The sequence below is a fragment of the Stegastes partitus genome, unplaced genomic scaffold, assembly GCF_000690725.1.
Source record: "Stegastes partitus isolate 25-593 unplaced genomic scaffold, Stegastes_partitus-1.0.2 Scaffold1545, whole genome shotgun sequence".
In the NCBI taxonomy this organism is placed as follows: Eukaryota; Metazoa; Chordata; class Actinopteri; family Pomacentridae; genus Stegastes; species Stegastes partitus.
Window position 1 is genome coordinate 128,107 of NW_007579276.1, and position 20,436 is coordinate 148,542.

Below are 20,436 nucleotides of genomic sequence, written 5' to 3' on the forward strand. Positions count from 1 at the left end.
GTGACACATGCAAGAATTTAACTGCAGATGGTTCCTGTATGAGTCAATCATGTGCACCGTTACGCACAAGACATGGCGTCTGTACTTGTGTTTACAGGGCATGAAATTAGTCAGTGTGATCGGCTACATCTGTCATAGCTCTGAACACACCCACCTATGATGTTTGATGGAATGAATGCCCTAACCGTTGCCCTAACCGTTGCCCTGACTGTTGCCCTAACCGTTGCCCTAACCAAGCCTTAACTGTGGGCATTAGAAGGACAATCAAGTTGAGAATGTCGATCAATGTGTCGTCCTCTTTTTATTTCTTCCTTTGAAACCTTCCAGATTTAGGATAACACACACCTGGATTCACTTCCAAAATTTCCCTTTTTAAAAGATCCAGTGTAACTGCCACCACACTGCAGCATCACAGGTACTTTTTATGACACCCTGATCATTGCAGGTGAAACAGTCAGAACACGGCAGCAGCATCAAATTGTGTGGGGAACATTTGTCTCTGCCTCAGGTGAGCTAGTAGGGATTAATTGATTAGACAGCTCTGAGTAGAAGACTGCTAACTATCATAGGAAGTTTACTGCGCATTACTGAAGCAGAGAATCACTGAGAAAGAGAAACTGACACTGATTATGACTGATCTCGGTGCACCTGAAGAAGTGCATTATTGTCGGTGAGAGATCTGACAGAGCAGATGTGTATTTGTCCAGGTTGACACCGTGTGGCTGTAAGTGCATGTGGTGGACTCGTGACTGACACACAGGATACATACATCGTCAGCGAGCGGCAGATCTGGGAACTGTCAGGATGTCATGTGATTGCATGCAGTGACACAGAGCCAGACAGAGCAACCGATGAGATTCAAACATGTGAGCAGGCCTCACATGTACATGTCATGAAAATGCAGCAAAGAAAAAAAAAAGCAACTTGAACTTTCTTTTTCGGGGAACAATCTCACTCAGATTTACAGTAACTTTTACATGACGCTGTACTATCCTAACATTTTAGAGAATATTTCAAAGATTCTATAATCCACAGTGTCACTAGAAATAAATGTAGAAGGTCCTTTAAACCTTTGGGTTCTAGTCCAGGATCCATTAAAGGACTGGAGATATTCTGGATTTTTCTTTCTGCCAACAAATCCCATGCATACAGCCGAGCTACCGCTGTCAAGCACTAAACTGTTTCCTTGTTGTTATCCAAACACATTTAAAACACATCTGTGAGACTCACTGTTGGGCTGACGGGTGCGTTACTTCATTACCAGGAATAAACACGCTGTAGTTGACTTTGACTCATACACACCACCGTATCATCCAAAATAGTCACGACAGCAACAAATGTGGATTAATCCGCTGCTAAAAATAGGAAACAAGAGCCTTATTTTCTCCTGTTTAAGTCCTGTCTGCAAGAAATGTGTTGTAGGACATTACTGAGACGACTAATAAACTACATATCTGTGAGATATTTTTAAAATTTTACATGTTTTTAGGAACCAGTGGGCTTTGAGACTCACGCACTGGGGAGTGAAGTCAGAAAACTGATGACTATAGTTTTGATCTTTTCATGGGGTTTATTGGCAGTAAAGAAAACCTACAGAATGACCAACCAACCTGTAAGTTAGATGAGAAGACTGCAACTGCTCATATCTACGTCAGGCAACACAATTTAGCAGCTATGCCACTTAACAGCACCATAGTTACCCAATTATGTTGTTTCTAGCGTCACCACAGTGAGCTGGCAGCAGACGCTGGAGTCAGGCAGGTCACTGTGTTTTAACAACCTTGGACAGGACTAGTTTTCCTGTCCCCAGTTTTATTTTAAGCTTAGCTAACTAACTGGATTTATACTTCGCACATGAGAGTAGCATCAGTCTTCTCATCTAAACATCAAACTTTGGGATAATAAATCCTTCCTACGTCTGACAGGCACGTGCTGGAATCATCATTAACTCAACTAAGAATTGAAGGTGTACTGAATCAGCAGACTATTTGTTGGTTGATGTTGTTTCTTGGGTCATCGTATGGTATAAAGTGTATTATTTATTTTGTGCTATTTGTTCAGTATTCTATTAAAGCTTGTAAGCATGACTACTGCAGCTCACACATCCCATTTTGAGGAGGATTTGCAAAACGTTTTTGAAGCCTAACTAATGTTGAAAACAAATGTTGTGCATACTTTGAGACACTCACACACTCTAAAAGTTAAGAGCCTGGAGGGTTAGTACTCTGAGCTGTCTAGCTGGTGTAGTATTTTCTGTTAGTACTGTAGACATACAGGGCATGCCTACTGAAACTCACACATTGTCTTTTGAAGGGTATGAACTTGCCCTCCACCTCAACCCAGCGTGTGTTGAGCTGGAGTTGGCGGGGCTCCACTAGATTGGCGGCTCCACCCTCTGAGAGCTGATTGGCTAAGCCCTGCACCTCCTTAAGCTCCTCCTTCTTCTTGTCGAACTCTGAGCCAATTTCCTATTGGACAAAATCAACCGGGAAGGTCACTTGCTACTGGCTGGGGGCCCAGGTAAGCACACAGAGGCATGTGGATGTGCTCAAAAACACATTCACACACACACAAAAACACCACATTCATTTACCCACTGGTACAAACTCCAACAAGACAATACATCGATAAAAGGAAAGAGATATGTTTGTCAGTCTCAAACATAAACATACACAAGGAATAACATCCATTCATGTCTGTAGCTCCATTTAAACAGTTAATTTAAAAAAAGGACGTGGTGCTTTAAGTAGGAGGCGCACACAGCCTTAAGACTTTATTCACACAGAGAAAGAGAACAATCACTGGACAGTACAGACGAGTGAGTCCTGTGTGTGAACTGAGCATTGTGGGGCTGAAAAGAAGCAGAAAGCTGTATGGACAGACTAGAAGACAGATGGATGGACAGATGGACAGACAGACAGACAGACAGACAGACAGACAGACAGACTGTGGAATCTCAGTTGCGGCAACGACAGGTGGGTCAGAGGCGAGCGGGTAAGGCGTCCGCTTAGCGAAATGTCATAGTGATCATCTGAAAGTGAAAGACACACACAGAGAGTCAGAGGGGAGCAGACGGGGTCCAGGCTTTCTCTGGAAAACCTTTTCCAAATAAGAACATCCCAACTGAACTTGTAAAAGAGCAATAAGTCATAAAACTCCTAAAATGACTGTACACTGAAGAAATCTGGTGATACCGTCGTGGTATGGAGGCAAAGACAGGCTGCGCTACATGAACATTTAATCAGTGTCTAATAGTTCTGCTGAGTTAGATTTAAATAAATAGAAGCAACTGAAACCTTTGGACAATTAACCTTCTAACCTTAAAAACCTGCCAGCAGCTTTAAAGGGCATGCTATCAATAATAAACTGAAGCTAGAATTACAAAATCTGAACTTTAAACTGTGGTACTTCATTATGGCTCATTTATTCTACATGTTTATTTTAAACATACGTCACATATTGATACCAAAAACATACGCTGTGAAATATCAACATACTGAGTGCTGTCGTGTCAGTTTTTCCAGTATTGGTAAAACCTATGAGCACTTGGAAAAATGTTGGACATAAGGATTGAAGATTTAATTTGAAAAAAATGTAAAAAGCAATAAAACTGTATTTTTTTCTTTTCTAATGATTTTTACACTATAGTTTTGTTGTACTGCACAAAAGACATTTCTGAGTCCTCTCTATTTCTAGCCATTGCATCTCTCCACCCAGTTACATATTTCACATGTAGTGGAAGTCGCCCCTGCTCGTCAGGGTACGTGGAAACTTCTTCAAGACACACCGGCTTGCCTGGTCACGCCTCACAGGTTACCTATAAAGCACCTGTGCCGGCGTGACTTCACCCATAGTTTAATCGAAACGTGTCTCCAAGCGGCCAAAAGAGCTCGAGAGACAGTCTCTTCACTCAGAGAAACAGGGTCTCAATGCAACCACATGCTCTCTATTGTCTCCAGACATATTTCATATGGTCTTCACTTACTCCATTTTTTTCTATTACAAAACTCCGCCAGCTCTCGCCGCAGCAATACATTAGCAGTCATCCCTTGCATGGCTGTGGCTTTAATAAATATGAATTATCCTGCTCCCTCAAAACAATGCTGGCACGATTTAATGATGTTAAAATGCTACAGGCAACAGCCCGAGCAGCTTCTTCCACCTCTGCGTTCAGATAACAGCTTCTACTGGAGTCGATAGCTCATCTGCAATTATTGTTTATATGATGAAGACAATAAAGAAGAATTATTCAGAAAGTCCTCCTCACATGAATAGAGCTGCTAAAGCCTTGACGTGGACCCTTTGTCCAAATCATAAAGAAGGGGGGAGAGGAGAGAAATGAAGAAAAGAAAGATTTTTTCCTACGAAGAATGACAAAAATATTAAAGACAGACCATGTGGAACAGAAAGTGGGGGATGACGAGCTAGATGATGAGGAAGATAAGCAGAAACCCAGGTAATGAGAGAAAAAAGGCATGTTTCTGCATGTCTGTGGATGTACTGTCACCTTGACCCTCTCTCCTTCAGGGGGGTCAGGCAGCTGCTCCACGCTGCGCTGGATGTCATCGAGCCAGGCCAGCAGGTCATGTGACTTCCTCCTGTACTGGTACCACTGCGGGGCGATGGCCAATGCCTTTCTGTTCCTCAGCACACGCAGGTCCTACGTGAAAGCACACGGACTCATCAACATGTAAATAAGGTGCAAGGTGCTGAAATACTAGAAAGGAACAATAAAAACACGAGTGCATGTGAAGCCATGGCGAGAAAGAACAAACATTTCAGAGAGGAGTGAATACTATTTTTAGGCACTGTATCTGTCTTGTCATCTAAGAAGGCAAATAAGCTTTTCCTAGAATGCTGACGAACCAACAACGCATGGCACTGACTTACAGAAGGACTTTCAAACATGGCAGCAGTGAGCAAGCTGACATTTTAAGCACGTCGCTAAACAGCAGTATGTGAGTGTCAAACACGACGAATGACACTGTGATGGGGCCGAGTTCAGCTTTTAGACACACTGTGCTCCCTCATCAGCCTTCTGGCCTTGATATGTTCTCCGTTTAAGAAAGAAAGCAGCATCACTGTGCTTCATTCTGGTGAAGTGTGTGTGTTACCTTGACAGCGTTGTATTTGCTGTTGAGCTGGTTCTGTTTCAGTCTGATCTGTTCCCTCTTTTCCTGATCCGGGGCTCTCTTTTGTAGATTTTCTCCTTTCAACAGTAGTTCTTTCACGGCACCTTCCTCACAGTCCTACAAACGCACACATGTTGTTTGTAAGCACACAGAGGACGTCAGAGGAAGTCAAAGCAGCTGTGATTGTCCCTTTGTGACAGAGTGAGAAACCTTGTCCTCTTGAAAGTCCTCTTCCTTCAGGTTTTCCCCCTGTTTAGCTTCTTCCTCCAGGAGCTCCAGCCAGACTTGTGCTTCACTGTGGTACTGCTCTAACTCTTTGGCCGAAGCTGCCGTCTGCCACACACGCAAGAAAAGCAGAATAATCAGTGGTTGGAAGTCTGTTAAGTGAAGTATTAGAGTGCAGAGAGTCTGAAGTCTATCTGCTGTGACTGAAGCACATTTGGGGGGAGAGTTTGGAATAAATTTAGTGAGTTCAGAGTCTTTTAAGAAAAAGTAAATTTATAGAGACAGGATTCAAGATTATAGCAGAGAGGAAGAGAAAGTCCATTTAAAGCTGTTTACAAGCTAAAAAGACGAATAAAACACATTTAGTTAAATCCTATTAGACACATGGAATGCAAAGAATTTCAAAATATTTTATTTTTCCCTACCAGTCCAGAGGCAATGCGTTGGGCAATGGTGTCAAATCTCTGGTTGACCTGCTCCACTTTGGGTCCCACCTGGGCCTGGCAGTTCTCCCCCCTGGTGGACATGAGCTCCTGGGCCAGAGCCCTCACCTCCTCCATCTTGCCCCTGGTCAGCTCCAGCTCTGCACGCAACACCTGCAGCACGTGTTGATCAGAGAAACTGCTTTTACTCAAAGAAATGGAGGCTGAAAGTGCTTCCAAAGACTTGTTCACAGTTCACTGTTGTCAGTGGTGCCACTTCTTCTAAAGTCGTGTATACCTCTCAGCATGTTAATGTGTTGATATAAAATAATCAGACACCAGACCAACAAGCACAGACAAAAACCACAAAGAAATATGTGAAGAAACACAAAGTACATGGACATGACAACCTTCAGCACGGCGTCATTGGGTCCCTGGCTGTCTATCTCATCCATCTTCTTCTCTGCTCCGTTGATCCATCCATTCACTTCCTCGATTTCTCCGTCTAACTTCTGCATCTGCCGCTGGTAGTCCTGAGAGAGCAAGTCAGGGGTAGAAAGGATGACCTCCAAGAACTATTTTTTGGGGTGAATGCTATAATTTCAGCACTTAAGCGACAGACTAACACATACAGGTGCATCTCATATAGTTAGAAAATGGTGGGAGAAGTTCAATATTTTTCTTCAGACATCACTCAAAGTTAAAATTCTTCATATCTTAGACTCATCACACACAAACTGAAATACATCGAGCCTTTATTTGTTTTAACTTTGATGATAACGGCTCAATACTTCATTAATATCACAGGATGATATAAATTCTAGTTCTGACCAGCAGAAGGTTGAGCCATTCTTCTGCTCTGGATGTGACCGCGATCCAGTTGCAGCGCAGCAGGCTGACTTTGTCGTCCACCAGGCCCCCATGGCCCCGCAACACCGCTTTGAGAGCATCAGCAAGTTCTACCACGGCCTGCAGCTGTGGCTGATGCTTCTCTGTTTCTCCGTGGATGGACTAAAAGGGTAAGATGGGGACAAAGACACAAGGTGGAGAGGAAAGAGAAACGATTGACAACTTCAAGATCTATGCCAATTTCTGGCATGGACTGTACGTCTGGTTTTAAAACAGCAATCAGGTTGTTCATATGAACGATGGATCATGTAGCCACTAGAATTAAACTGACTATGCAGTTCTTCTACAAAGCTTTAGCTATTTTCAGTGCATTGTTTTGGTTGTATACACCCCATCCTTGCCTTGAGCTCACACCGGGGATGTGGCCTCTTAAACCCTCAGGCCTTCAGAAGGCCGCTGTGTACGTTTTCTGTCTTTGTATACAGTGTGTATGAATTGTACCTGTGCCCACACAACCTCAGCCTCAAGGTCACTGGGCATGCCGTCCACAGATGAGCGCCTGGTCAGCTCAGCATCAGTGGCAGCGAGCCACTCTGTCAGTCCATTCAGCTCTTTACGCAGCTTCCTTGACAACTTCAGGCTCTTCTCTAGTTCCAGTTTACTCTCTGTCACCTACAAATCCACAAAACAAGAAAAATCTGCCTCTTAATCAGTCTTACGTGATCTTTTTTGTATAACTATGTGTGTGTGCATGCGCTCAGACCTGTGCCCCCAGCTGGTTGTAGAGCTGCTTCAGGGTGGTGACTCTGTCGTCCAGCTCTTTGGGCTGCTCAGTCTGCTGCCTCTGGACGATCTGTCTGCCCGTTTTTATCACCGTCTCCACCTCCCCTTTCACTTCACTCAGCACCTTGTACAACTTCTGTTAGACACAAACAGGCAGCAGCAACTGACAATAGAATCTCTGCATTTATTCATCAGTCCATCCATGATGCGGTTACCCACCATGCACTGCTCCAGCTGCGACTGCACCACATCCTGCTCCACGCTCCGGATCTCCAGCACCCCCACCTGACTTTTGACCCCCGCCAGCAAACGTTCGCACTCGGCCAGCCGAGAATCGAAGTCAGCCGGCTTCTGGAAGAGACGGAATTTGGTCCATACGTCTGCCAGCATTTTCTGGGGAACGGAAACACAAACACATATTGTAAAAATGGTAAAACGACTGGAGCCAAACACGTGTATGGGGAAACCTCAGAGAACAAGTCGTGACATGTGAGGATGGTTTGTTGCAGCCAAACTGGAGTCCTGCATGAATCCAGTTTGAAAACACACAACCACACAGCTCAACATGAACACAACGTAAAAAAGCTGACCTGTTACCTCATAAGTATCTGACTCGTCCCTTTGACATAAAGGACTCCACCTGCTATCAAATACAGGGTCGGGGTCCAGACAGTGTGGAGGAGCACAACATTTAACACCAACTGGCCTCCTCAGCCTGTTTTTATTTGCTGAATAACTTTTCATTTCCTTTCCTCTCGGATAAATATGGATTCTGCATATTAACTAATTTATGTGTATTGATCCTAACAACACAAATTAAGCTTTTTACTTCTGTAGAAGATGAGAAGATGTGCAGAAACTGCAATGAACCAGGAAGAAACTACATAAAGTATGTTTCAGAATAGTAATGCCACCGACAGCCTCTAGATGCTGGCTCCAGAAACAGGATTTTGGAAATTATTGTTCTGTGAATAAGATATAAAGGCAAGATATTTAAGGCTCTGATGTCTGCTGTGTTTCTAACTTACAACTGTTTCGCCCTGTCGCCAACGTTTGGGGCCTTTAATTGAAGCATTAACTGTGATTTTTCTGGTTGAGGAGCTACATCAACAAAACTCTGCTGTCACACAATATTTTGCTAAGTTCACTGTTTGGTACCTTTTGGCATAATGTACCTTCAGCAGCCAACCACAGCAGTGTCATGTGTGGACAATCAGGTGTTCCTGTTAAGCTGGTGTTGCTCCTTGAGGGAGTGTTGCATGTTTTTGGAGAGTGAAAGGCAATACCTCACTCTCCATAATCAGAAGGTTGGGCATCTTAAAAGGAGGTGCTGAATGTAAGCAGCAGCTGTGGGTTTCAACCTCCTACACACATGACAGGAGTGGATTCCTCTGAGCGGACTTCTGTGACAGCAAAGTGGTCTAATGCAGCTGTGTGGCTGCAGATCTCCAGCTAATCAAAGCTTAACTCCACACAGGCAGAGTTTTTTTATTTTTGTAACTTTTCAGGCTTGTGATTTTCAGATTTAACCAACACTAACTGAACAGACAGTACTTGGATTTATCAGGCATTACACAGCATATTGAAGGAGGGGATTATGATTTAAAAATCGATTATACAATCTCATTTTTAAATTACTAAAACACAAAAGTGCTAAACTAGAAAAAAATACTCATGACATGTATGTATCCTCTTATATATTTAGTCCAAAAGGAAAATGTGGTTTTAACATTTTTAATTGCCCTTTAATTGTGTTTACTGAGTACAGAGGACCACCTCCACAGCAAAATCTGGCAGCAGTTTGGTCTGCACGTGAGCGTATACCTGGGTAAGGTCTATCTGTCCATTGATCTTCTGGGACGAGTCTTTGTCCTGGTTCTTCTTCCTCATATCTTCCAGGGCCACTTCGTAGCCGCTCAGTTCAGATTGGATTTTCTGTTTAACACGCACAAACACATCTTTGCATAAATGCCAGATTAAGAACAAAGAACTGAAATAACAACTAAGCACACTCACACCTACGGACAACATAGAATTGCCAATTAAGTTCTGCATGTTTTTGGACTGTGGGAGGAAGCCGGAGAACCCGGAGAGAACCCACGCTGCACGGGGAGAACATGGAGACTCCACACAGAAAGATCCCAGGCCCACACGGACCGGGGATCTTCTAGCTGTGAGGCGATGGTGCTACCACCAGTTTAAATGGATTGGCAGTGCACCTCTCTCTGCTGAACACAAGAGGGCAGGAGGCATTCAGGAGAGAGAAACAGAAGCCCAAAAAGCTTTAATAACTTGTAAAGCCCTGCCATGAAAAACACATCTATACACATCCTTGGTCTCTGTCACCCACCTTTCTTTGAAAATACCAAGTGCCCTGTAATGATAGACGCTCATCCACAGCGCTCTAATCCAATCACTGTCTAATCCTCTGCTGTGTGGGTGTGTCTCTGGGTGTGTGCATGAGAGAGAGACAGAGGGAAATGTCATCCTGTGCACTGGTGGTCGCAGTACACGTGGAGGTAATCTCCTCCCTCCCTCTCTGTCACATTGCCATCCATCACTGTATCACTACAGGTCGTTATTTTCATCATCTATGGTCTGATTATTCTGGAAGGTCTGCGCGCGCGCGCGTGTGTGTGTGTGTGCGTATGTGTGTGTGTGCGTATGTGTGTGTGTGCGTGTGTGTGTGTGTGAGGAAAAAAAACAAAGGCATAAGAAGGTGTCTGGAAGAAACAGATGTTAGAAGAAGAGTCCGCAGGATGGAGTCATTGTTTGTGGGCAGTGTGTTCCTGCTGTCTGTGTCCAGAGCAGCTCCTGGCTGAATCAGGACCACAGAGAGCTGTTGGGTTAGACTGGATGGATCTGTTTTACTGTACACAAGGCATTTAGAGGATCTGCTCCTTCACTCCTCTCTGTCTATCTGCCTTCACAGCTGTCTGGTACATTGGACAAGGCTGAAAGCTTGACGGTGCTTCCTGGCTCAACTAAAACCTGCCGTTACAGTCAGTCTGCAGCTTTATTTCTAAATGGAACAAATGTGACTTTGAAGCAGGCACTAAAATCTGAACCGTGATGAACGTAGTCCAGCTAGGCTAGCCAATCCAATCAAGTCCTGTCAGCTGTGTTCAGGTTAAAGTCGCCAATTTAGAGTAAAGATCCTTTAATAATTTATCATTAAAAAGTAATATAAAATATAATAATAATATAATAAGATGAAAGCACCTCAGCCTTTATCTGCTAGAGGAGGAACTGGAATGAGCTGAGGTTGTAGGCTTCACCATTTTAGGCTATAAACGCTCTGGAAAGGTCCTGTCATCGTTTTAAAATGCCGTTTATCAGAATCAGAAACTAAAACAATTGTTCTTGTAAAATATCTTCATTACTGATTATTTCATTCTACAAATAATGTGTTGCTCGCAACGTGCTCTTCAAAGCATTCTGTTTGTTTTCAACATTTTGTCAAAATTAACATTTCATTTTTTGTTTGCTAATACTTCATCAAAGGTCTAAGCTGTGTCTAAACTCCACTTAAACCCAAACCTAGACAGGAAGGTCCAGATTCAGCTAGATGCAGCTGAAAATGTGGACAGACATGTGATGTTTTCAGAATTTTAGGAGGAGCAGAAATAAAGCAAAGAACTTTCAGTCCCTTTAAAATTTAATGTGGCAATGAAGGTAATGGCAAACTAGATATGATTAAGGTGGAAGAGGCCTCCTACCTGAGCCTCCTGAGGTATCTGCTGGGCGTCGATGTGGTCCGTCAGGTACGCGGTGAGGTGGCGGTCCGTGTTGGCCAACGCTTCCTGGATCTGCCTCAGCGTTTTTTCGTTCTCCTGGGCCCATTGGACGCTCTTCTCCAGCTCCTTCTGCCTGAGTGCTGCCTGGAGAAACAGGAAACACATCGCTCCTTGTCAAGAAACAGAAAAAAACTGGCCATGAATACGACATTTTAAATGCTGGCATGAACAAACTTTTATCCTTAAAAAAAACACACAACTGTTGATTTTCCAGCCTGTGTAGGTCACAGTAGAGGAGAAAACATAAACACAAGCATAGCACAAGACAGAACCCCACACACACACACACACACACACTCTTTTCCTCTGCATGTACCACCTTGGGGGACAGACTCCGGGTTTTCTCCAGCATGTTGTCTCCGTGTGACCCACCAACCCTAACAACACCCTCTGCCTGCGAAGCGCCAGGACGCTGACAACGACTGCAGTGTTTCCCTTCATCCTTTACCAGGCGACTGCCTACGAGATTAGCTAGTAAACACACCAATTACATCATACGTAAAGCTCTGCGGGCTCCTGTGTGTGATACAAAGAGTCACGGCGTATATGTGGTTACAGGTGAGCATGCTAATCCTATACAGACGGATAACGTGTCTAAGTATAGCCCTAAACCAGTCCTGTGTCACACATAGTGTTCTCCTAATGCAGCAGTGAATGGATCCGAGAGTGTTTTGTGTTCTCTCACACCCGTGTCATAGTTTATAATGTATGAAATGAGAACTTGAGTGAGATTAAATATTTAGACAAACATTGATAACAACCTTCCCCGTGGCGATGTACTCCGTTTTCCTGCCACTTGTCAGCTCATGAATACATATTCTCATTAAACACTAGGTTTTTCCTTATTACTTATTTCCTCTCTCTCACACACACACACACACACACACACACACACACACAAACACACACAGACACACACACACACACAAAGCAAAGGCAGTGCTCGTGAACAGAAGAGATAGAGCATCGCTGCTTGCTTAACAGCGTCGTGTTGGAAACGCTGTTGGCAAAGCGTGAGCCACACTTTCCCTTATTGCTGTTCTGCTGTTACAAGACACTACAAATAAAAAGGCAAACACATTTCTGATGTAAAGAACTGCAGATGGAGACGTGAAACAACCTTTCTTTGCATGTGAGGACAGGATTCATCTCCACAAGTTGTAAACTGTGACACTGATAAAATGCGATTGTTGTTGAGATTGTCGTAATGAGGATGAAGATATGAGGACGGGTCGGATCTTGCACTTAAACTTGCCTTCTACTGTCGTATCATACGGAGTACAAAAGTTTTCCTTTCCTTATTCAAGAGGATAGTTTTTCAATTTGTAAGCAATATGCTTTGTTTAACACTGAAATCCTCCACATCCTGCCCTCTTTCTTCAACAGCCCTGCTCGGATGCAATCTGCTCTGCTTCTGCTAAAAACTGTTAATGTGTACTCAGATGTACAGTTGATGCACAAACGTTCCTGTGTTTGGGACCGGTTCTCAGACCGGTTCTGTGCACTTGTGAAACTCTCAGATTGGTGCTGTTGCTGTCCGATCTCCCGTCAACCGTCTCCTACTGAAGCCAGGTAGGATGCCGACTACAGAAGTCTTCAGTGCCTCCTTGCAGGTGCACTCTCTTTACTTCTCACAGCATCTCTTGGTAACGCTAACACGGCTACTGAGCTGTAAACCACACAGTAGATGCTGACAGGCTTCTATAACTCACCAACAGTGTTTGTAATCTTTAATGTTATCCAGACTGAGTGAAAAGGTCGCCCGTCGAGTTCCTTCAGGTCAAATGTGTTAACTTTGCTGTAAAACATTTGCAAAATCAGCTTTTGAAACTTTCAATGGCTGCATTTCATCTAGATTCAGACTTAACGTCTCTCACTGTGGTTCTGTGGAGTCCCAGAGCCTCAGCAGTGACTCTGTAACCCTCCACACTGATGAATGTCAGTGACTTTGCATCTGTTCTCGAATCTCTGACAATGTGGCGTCCTGTGCTGCTTCTTGAGACCCTTCAGCTACTTCACAATGCCAGACAGGCTGTATTTAGTGATGTTTAGATTCAACAAGCCTGGCAGTGATCATACGTGGGTGTGGCTGCTGAAGCTGAACCCAGCTGACAATGAATTTGATCATTTGGTAGATTGGTAGCTAAGGTGGCGATTAGTGTTTCACACAGGTCACGGTGGGGCTGGATCATTTTCTTTCAATAAATGAATTCATCATTGAAAAACTGCATCTTGTGTTTCTTTGGGATATCTTTGTGTCATATCAACACCAGTCTGATGGTCGGAAACATTTAAGTGTGACAAATATGCAGAAGATATCTATGGGGGGGAAATACTGTTTTTTACAGCACTATTTGTAATATTGCACATACTGCATGTATTTTTGAGTTCTCTCTCCTTTAGGTCTCGTTGTGCTGTTGTAATAGAGGTACGGGACGCGATATTGTGATTAAAATGAAATTAGAAGACGCCCAGACACTGCATGAAGTTCAGAGGGTTAAGGCGTTGTAGGGTGACTGTCGAAGCGTTTACTCACCGATTCTTTTCTCAAACACACATCTTGGAAAAAGGGGGGTTGAGTTAAATCAAGGCCGCCCTTTGATCAGAACACTATGGTGTTTAGAGTCCATTTAAAGCAACTATTCTACGAAAACTTTGAACCACTAAATATCAAAAGCATTGGGATTGCAGATAGACTTTTACATTTCCAAGGTCATCTGAAGTCCCTGAAAGGCTGTAAGACGAGCCACAGAACTGTCCTACAGATCTGACAGCGTGTTCTTCATGTGGCAGTGACAAGGTTCAGCAAAGAAGATTTCACAAAGAAGGAAGAATTCCTTGATACCGTCCCCGCAGTTTAAAAAAAAAGGGGGAAAAACTTTGGGCAATATTTTAGCCTCTGTGTGCATTTGGTCCTTCATCCACCTTTGAGATACTCGCAAACACAACGTGTACACATGCTGACACACCCACTGATACCCACCTGTAATGCTTTTAAACATGCTAACAAACAAAACGACTTCCCACAAGTCTAACATGCAAACAATGCTACAGACACACTAACGTATGCACACACACAGTCTACGATGGGTAGACAAACAAAGGAAGGCTTATAAGGCTGCAAGGAGAACATTAATCTGGCTCTATTGTGAGGAAGGATCAACTCGGCGGGCAATTAGTGTGTGTCTGCATGTGTGTGTCAGTGTGTCTAATCTGTCACAGAGAATCAGCGCGAGAGGCAGAGAACGTGTTGCTGTCCTTGATGATGGAAGACATGAAGGAAGGAAGGGGTGGAGAATTAGGGAGAGGAGGAGATGAAAAGGCAGCAAGGAAGGGGAGGTGAAAGGAAAAGGGCGAAAAGAAATCTGCTGAAAGAATCACGAGGGTGTAAGTAACTGACCTGGCCGATCATCTCATTATCAATCGGTCAGGCTGTTTGATGTGTCTACATGTGACGAGTAAATAACAGCCGTCTCCAAAAGAAGTCATACAAATATTTGGGACGTTTCCTTCTCTGTGAACAGTGACGTAACAAACACAGGCAAAGGTCAGGCTTCTTCTGTCGTACAACAGGGAGCCAGTGGCGGTGCTTGAGATGAGTGCAGCTATGCTTGGTTGCAGACTGGTGCTTACTGAGGACTGTGGATGATGGACAGTCGAGGATGATGCTGCATAAGGTGATGAAGCAAAGATCAATGTGCAGCAGAAGAGACGGAGAGTCATTGGCTAGAAAAACCTGTTTTGTTTTTGTTTTTAGATGGAGAAGGTGGGTCAAAATCAGAATACCTGTCAACAGGTGCAGAAGTCTGACTGAGAGTTACAGACAACACCGGATGGCAGTGATCGGCTCAGAGGGTTGTTCAGCTAAATAGTAGTTCACGGGTCCCATCAGGCTGCTTTGATTGTTTTTTGTTTTTTTTTAATTTCTTAATTTCTGTCATGATTTTCATTACATTTTTATTTATTACTACTTTTGTCAGTTTCAACTTATTTCAGTGACTGAAGCTGTTTTTTTCCTTCTTCAATGGGAGACTATGAATACGTTTGCCAAAACTCACCGACCTGAATACTTCTGTTTTAGCTGCTATATTCCTTTATTACCCACGGCAATAAACTAATTAACTACAATCATTTAGGCAAATGAATACAAACTGCACTCTGGACAAAAATCACATTACAATGAAATTAGAAAAGAACTACACGGAGTGTTTACTGAACCCAACCAGCTCCTTCCAGGCTGTCCCCCATCATGGTGTCTGGTGGTGGACACGTCCTGCTCAGCGCTGTGTATTTCTATTTGTCTTACCCTTGCCATGAGTTCGTCCCATCGGATGTTGAAAGCCTCCAGTTTTTGCTGAATCAGCTCATCCAGAACGCCTCCATCCATGAGCGTCTGGGCCAGCTCTCGGATCTGGTTCCTGTTGTCCTCCGGGTGTTGCAGAAGAACCTCTAAGCTCTGCGTGCACAAACACAGACGAGAAAGTTCTGTTCTGTAAAAAACTTCACATTTCTTTGAAGGTCAAAGATTCTGCTGGTAGCTGATCTGCCTTCTGCCTTTAAAGTGATGCTGCTTTCTTTGGAGGTGACTCACGAAGCAGGAGAAGCTTCTGGAGGGCAGCTGATGACATGCAGAGGCTGAAAAAGGCCAATTAGCCCTCGTGGCTGCAACCGCATGACTTAACAGCTTTCCACACATTCTGAGTCCCCCTAAATGGTCTTCTCCCATTTATCTTAGTAAAACACAGCTAAGTGAGCGTTGTTTGTATTTTTGCTGTTCTGAACTAAATTAAATAAAAAAATCAAGTCTGGTCTCAAGGTTTTAAGCTGTTTGCATTGTTTGATTTTTCCATGAATGTAACGCACGAGTTAGGGCTAACACACTTTATTTCCTCAGTCAGACCACCGCTGCAAATTCTCAAACTGCAAAGTGCAATGATTCACTGTGTGTGTGTTTTTACAGGCGCCCAGACACACAGTTTGTCTTTATGTCCTCCAAAGACTTGCTGACACGATCTATGACATATTTTTCTGTATCAAAGGGAAATCTTTTCCAGAAGGAGCTCACATCATAGTTTCCCTTCGAATGAATCTCACACCACTGCCAAATAAAGTTTTTCTTTCCCCCAATTTGTCCTGTTTGTATGTTCTCTCACACTTCATACCACACTGACTCCTCTGAACTTCTGACCTTCACCATTATCACAAGAATAAATTCAACATTAAACTCACACAATTATATTATTATATCTCAAGGCACGAACCTTTCCCACTAGAAAAATCTAAAAATATGGATGTATTTGGTTATATTACGCTGATGTCATCCTAATGACAGAAAACAGTGAGAATTCCCAAAGAAATGACACAAAACTACACAACAAGTCTCCTCCAGCAAAGACGTATGGCTAGAAAGCGGGATATGAAAATGAAAAGTCTTTTGTCTTTAATAGTTCAAGAGATGTAATCATTTAAACAAAGCCTCAAATATCATCCGGTGAAACAAAAAGTGCAGAAAGTGGGTCAGTTTAAAAACAAAATAGGTCATAAAGGACCTGATATAATAAAAGTTTCACAATGTCTTGATAAATGTACATGCGATAAAAATTACAGGCAGATCGAACAGAAATTGTTCTAAAAATCTGATGGAAAGATCCGACAGATTTAAATCTAAACCAGAGACTGATTAAAGTCTTACACTTGTTGAACTTAACATATCAACAGTAAGCATGAGTTCTAATCCTTTGTATGTTTGTTCTTGTCGTGCTCGCAAAAGAGAGAATAAGACCACAGCTGTATGGTCATCTTCAAACACGACAGGCTTTATATATTTAAATTTCTCACACTGGCTGAGGATTATAGTTCGTTGTTCCTGTGAGAAATATGTGACTCTGGTCAGCTGGTGCCAACGCCACCCCTTTCATGTGAACGTGCTAATTGCTAAAAGCGAAAATCCTCAGTGAACTCAGAAACGATAGCCGGCTTTGTGTCCATTGGTGTGACTGTGGTTAGTACAGCCAGGTAACAGAAACGACTGCTTGGTTTGTTGAACTGAAGCCTCTGTGATGATGTGATGCTGTTCAGATGTGATGAACTGGACACTGCACATTTCTCTAAAATCCTCTGTAGATTAAGCAAAAACCTTTAAGTGAAGGGACTGATATTGTCCTGTGTTTTATTGTCCTCACATCGTTGCGAATAGATACTGCTTTTATAGTTCTGATGGTTTCATAAAACTATCCGACTGCACTTGTTGTACTTCCATGAGCTCTGTCTCCTCCTTCGTTGCTTCTGTTGACTGTATGTTTTCATCACACCTGTTCATGCTAAACCACCTTTTACGTTTTGTTCTAACTCAGTGTGCCACTCGTCCTCCTCCACTCACATCCAGCGCCTCCTGCAGCTCCTCCGTCCCTCCTTGCAGGTTTTCTGTCTCGTCCAGTTTTTGCTCCAGCTGGTCCAGGAAGGCGTTCTCCTGCTCCAGGTAGGACAGCAACTCACACCAACACGCCCACACCTCCTACAAAACACATGGGCAGATGTACAAAAAGAGGCTGAAACAGTTACTGAAAAGCCTGATAAAAACCAGATGCTTCACCTGAGGAACTGAAAAGAGCAGAAACAGCTGGAAAGCAGAAAAAACACAAATAGAGAAGGAAAGAGAACTTCAAGTATGAAAGTAGTAAGAATACCAACACTCAGAGGCAACTGCTTCTCAGGAAAATGATGCAGAAAGTGGTGTGAAGTGAGGTTCATACTGAGGGAGGCCAGCGAGAAGCTGAGGTGGGGCGAGAAAGAGGAATCGACCTGTGGTGCTATCCGAGCTTTCTTGTGGTTTTGTTTTATATTCCCAGTAAATTCCTGTAAATCAGCAGTAAACCTCCGTCTGCTGGAAAATGAAACTACGTGAAGAACGACATCAACCAGGTCAAAGCCTGTGTTCTAATTTTACACTTAAAACAGACGCAAGCAAATCTAAGTGTTTTTCTACAACATTGTCATGAACAAACTAATTGATGTCAGACAACTGTTTGCTGCAGCTTGTCGTCTAAAACAGTGGTTCTCAAAATGGGGGTCGGGACCCCCACGGGGGTCCCAAGATAATTTCAGGGGGTCGCCAGATCATTGTAAAAAAATAAAATAAAATAAAATAAAGCCTACACTTATCAAATCAATGTGTATCAGGGCTGTCAGAATTAAAAGTGTACACTTCTTCCCACTCCTTTATCGGACTTGTTAATATTATGATTTGATTATTCAATATTATTATTCTTTTTTGCTCTTTTTGAAACGATTTTATTTTGTTTATATATTTTTTTCCTATCATTTGTTCGAAATAAATTAAATCCATTCAGTCATTCAAACGAAAATGAACGTGTTAATGTAAAGAGATTAATCTGTGGAATTAATCTTGCGGGTTGTGGCTCAAACAGTTTAAGGACCTGTGGTCTAAAACATCAAAAGACAGGCATGTTTCCTTTAGTTACAGCAGAGCTGCATTTATTAAAGCTGTCATTCAGTGGATCAGCTGTTTCCCTTTAACATGCCGTGCATTCTTCTATTGTCATTATTGGAATTATTTTAGCTGGTGTTATGATTGTTGCTTTTGTTATTAGCTCTGTTATTTCTGCTTTTGGTGCTGGTATTCCTGTCATTATTATCAGTGTTACATTAGCTGTGCTTCCTATCGTTGTTTGTTTCTCATGCTGTTGTTATTAACTCTATCACTGTGTCAGTGATATCAGCATAGCTGACCTAACCCCAACACTCACTCCTTCTTAAACACATTCACATCAGAAATAGAAGAACATGAGAGAAAACAATCGCCCCAAATCTGAATCCCTGCACGCCCCGACCCAAACACACAAACGCTGTCTGCTGGACTGTTGTATGTTCCTGCTGTTGGTATATATTCTGTCACGTCACGTCGTCATGAAAATCATTTCTGTGTATCATGAAACATAAATGAATAAAGACTGTACCTCAAGTGTTTTACATTTCCCATCCAGGCGGCTACACAGACGCTGGTAGTTGGCTGTCAGGACGTCCAGCTCCGAGCGCAAAGCATCGTGGGCTGTGGGCGGGGCCTTCGCGATAAAACTGTTGACGCTGTCAGTCAGGAGTTTAACCTTTAGCTCCTTGGAGTGGACTTCCTCCTGGGCCCTCTGACACACAGACCAAGAAACGAGTAAGAATCCTGTTGATAGTCTGAGACACTGTTAACGAGATGATAACCTCCCACCTCTAAGAATCATCACGAGATGAAATCAAATGTCTACATTCACAGAGATGGTTCAAATGCCTCCTTTTTAATTATACATGAAAAAAAAAAGCACAACGTCAGGCTGTATGTGTGCTTGCAAAAATTAAAGAAGTCGTTTGGCATTTTGGGAAACAGGCTTAATTGGTAGTAAATGTGAACTGATGGCAGACTGAAACCGAGTCTAATGTCTTCTCCTCTCCTACGCTTACAACACACCTCAGATCCTCACCCACCTCGTGACTCACACTCATGCACACACCTTGAGCTCCTCCACGGCCTTGCGTAGCTCCTCAGGCGTCTTGTACGTGAAGTCCCTCTCCAGATAGTCCTCCTCAGCTTGGTTGATCCACTCCTGCATCTCCTGCATCTCCTTTCTCAGAGCCATGGTCTTATCCAGGCCACCTTTCAGAGCAGACTTCTTTGCATAGGCCTAGAGAGAGGGGAGGTGACATACTGACCAAAGTGCTCAGTGTTTTACAGACGTGTACAAGCACTGGAACAGCGACGGTGGAGGAAGGTTACACACCTGTTTGCAGACATTCTCCCATTGGGCGTTGAGTTCGTCCAGTTCTTTCTGGATGTGGACGGCAAATGGTGGCTCAGCCTCCTTCTTCAGATACAGTCCGACTTCATTGATGCCGTTGACGCTGGGTTGGATCGTGTGGATGTCGTTCACCAGAGCCTGGTCAGTGGGAGTGCAGCATTAAGGTTATATGACTAAGATAATTCTTTATTGATCCCCATAGAGGAAGTACAATTCTGACCAAATAGTGGTTGAAAGGGAATTAGAAATGTAAGGACAGCTGTCTTCCACATTTCTTCAGGTTATTTTCAGGTCTCTGGGACATTTTCATCACACATCCATTTTATTTTCATCAACACTGTGTGACCTGTTCTCAGCTCTATGCTCTCGCCTTGATCATTCTGATTTAAAACATTTAATAACAGATGTATTCTGTTGATTGTAAAAG

General features: G+C 43.2%; 1 protein-coding gene across 1 annotated transcript in view; it reads right to left on the bottom strand.

The window, feature by feature from the left end:
- Positions 1-20,436, bottom strand: part of dmd (dystrophin) — a 123,849-nt gene that overhangs the window by 80,658 nt on the left and 22,755 nt on the right. Inside the window, exons 11-27 of the mRNA XM_008300463.1 lie at positions 19,992-20,147; positions 19,725-19,895; positions 19,185-19,367; positions 17,588-17,722; positions 15,515-15,664; positions 11,131-11,292; positions 9,236-9,346; positions 7,631-7,804; positions 7,392-7,547; positions 7,130-7,300; positions 6,611-6,790; positions 6,190-6,312; positions 5,783-5,953; positions 5,343-5,465; positions 5,115-5,249; positions 4,508-4,660; positions 2,298-2,468 (exon numbers count right to left, since the gene is read on the bottom strand). Of these exons, the coding sequence (XP_008298685.1) occupies positions 2,298-2,468; positions 4,508-4,660; positions 5,115-5,249; positions 5,343-5,465; positions 5,783-5,953; positions 6,190-6,312; positions 6,611-6,790; positions 7,130-7,300; positions 7,392-7,547; positions 7,631-7,804; positions 9,236-9,346; positions 11,131-11,292; positions 15,515-15,664; positions 17,588-17,722; positions 19,185-19,367; positions 19,725-19,895; positions 19,992-20,147 (2,625 nt within the window). The remainder of the gene's footprint in view (positions 1-2,297; positions 2,469-4,507; positions 4,661-5,114; positions 5,250-5,342; positions 5,466-5,782; positions 5,954-6,189; positions 6,313-6,610; positions 6,791-7,129; positions 7,301-7,391; positions 7,548-7,630; positions 7,805-9,235; positions 9,347-11,130; positions 11,293-15,514; positions 15,665-17,587; positions 17,723-19,184; positions 19,368-19,724; positions 19,896-19,991; positions 20,148-20,436) is intronic.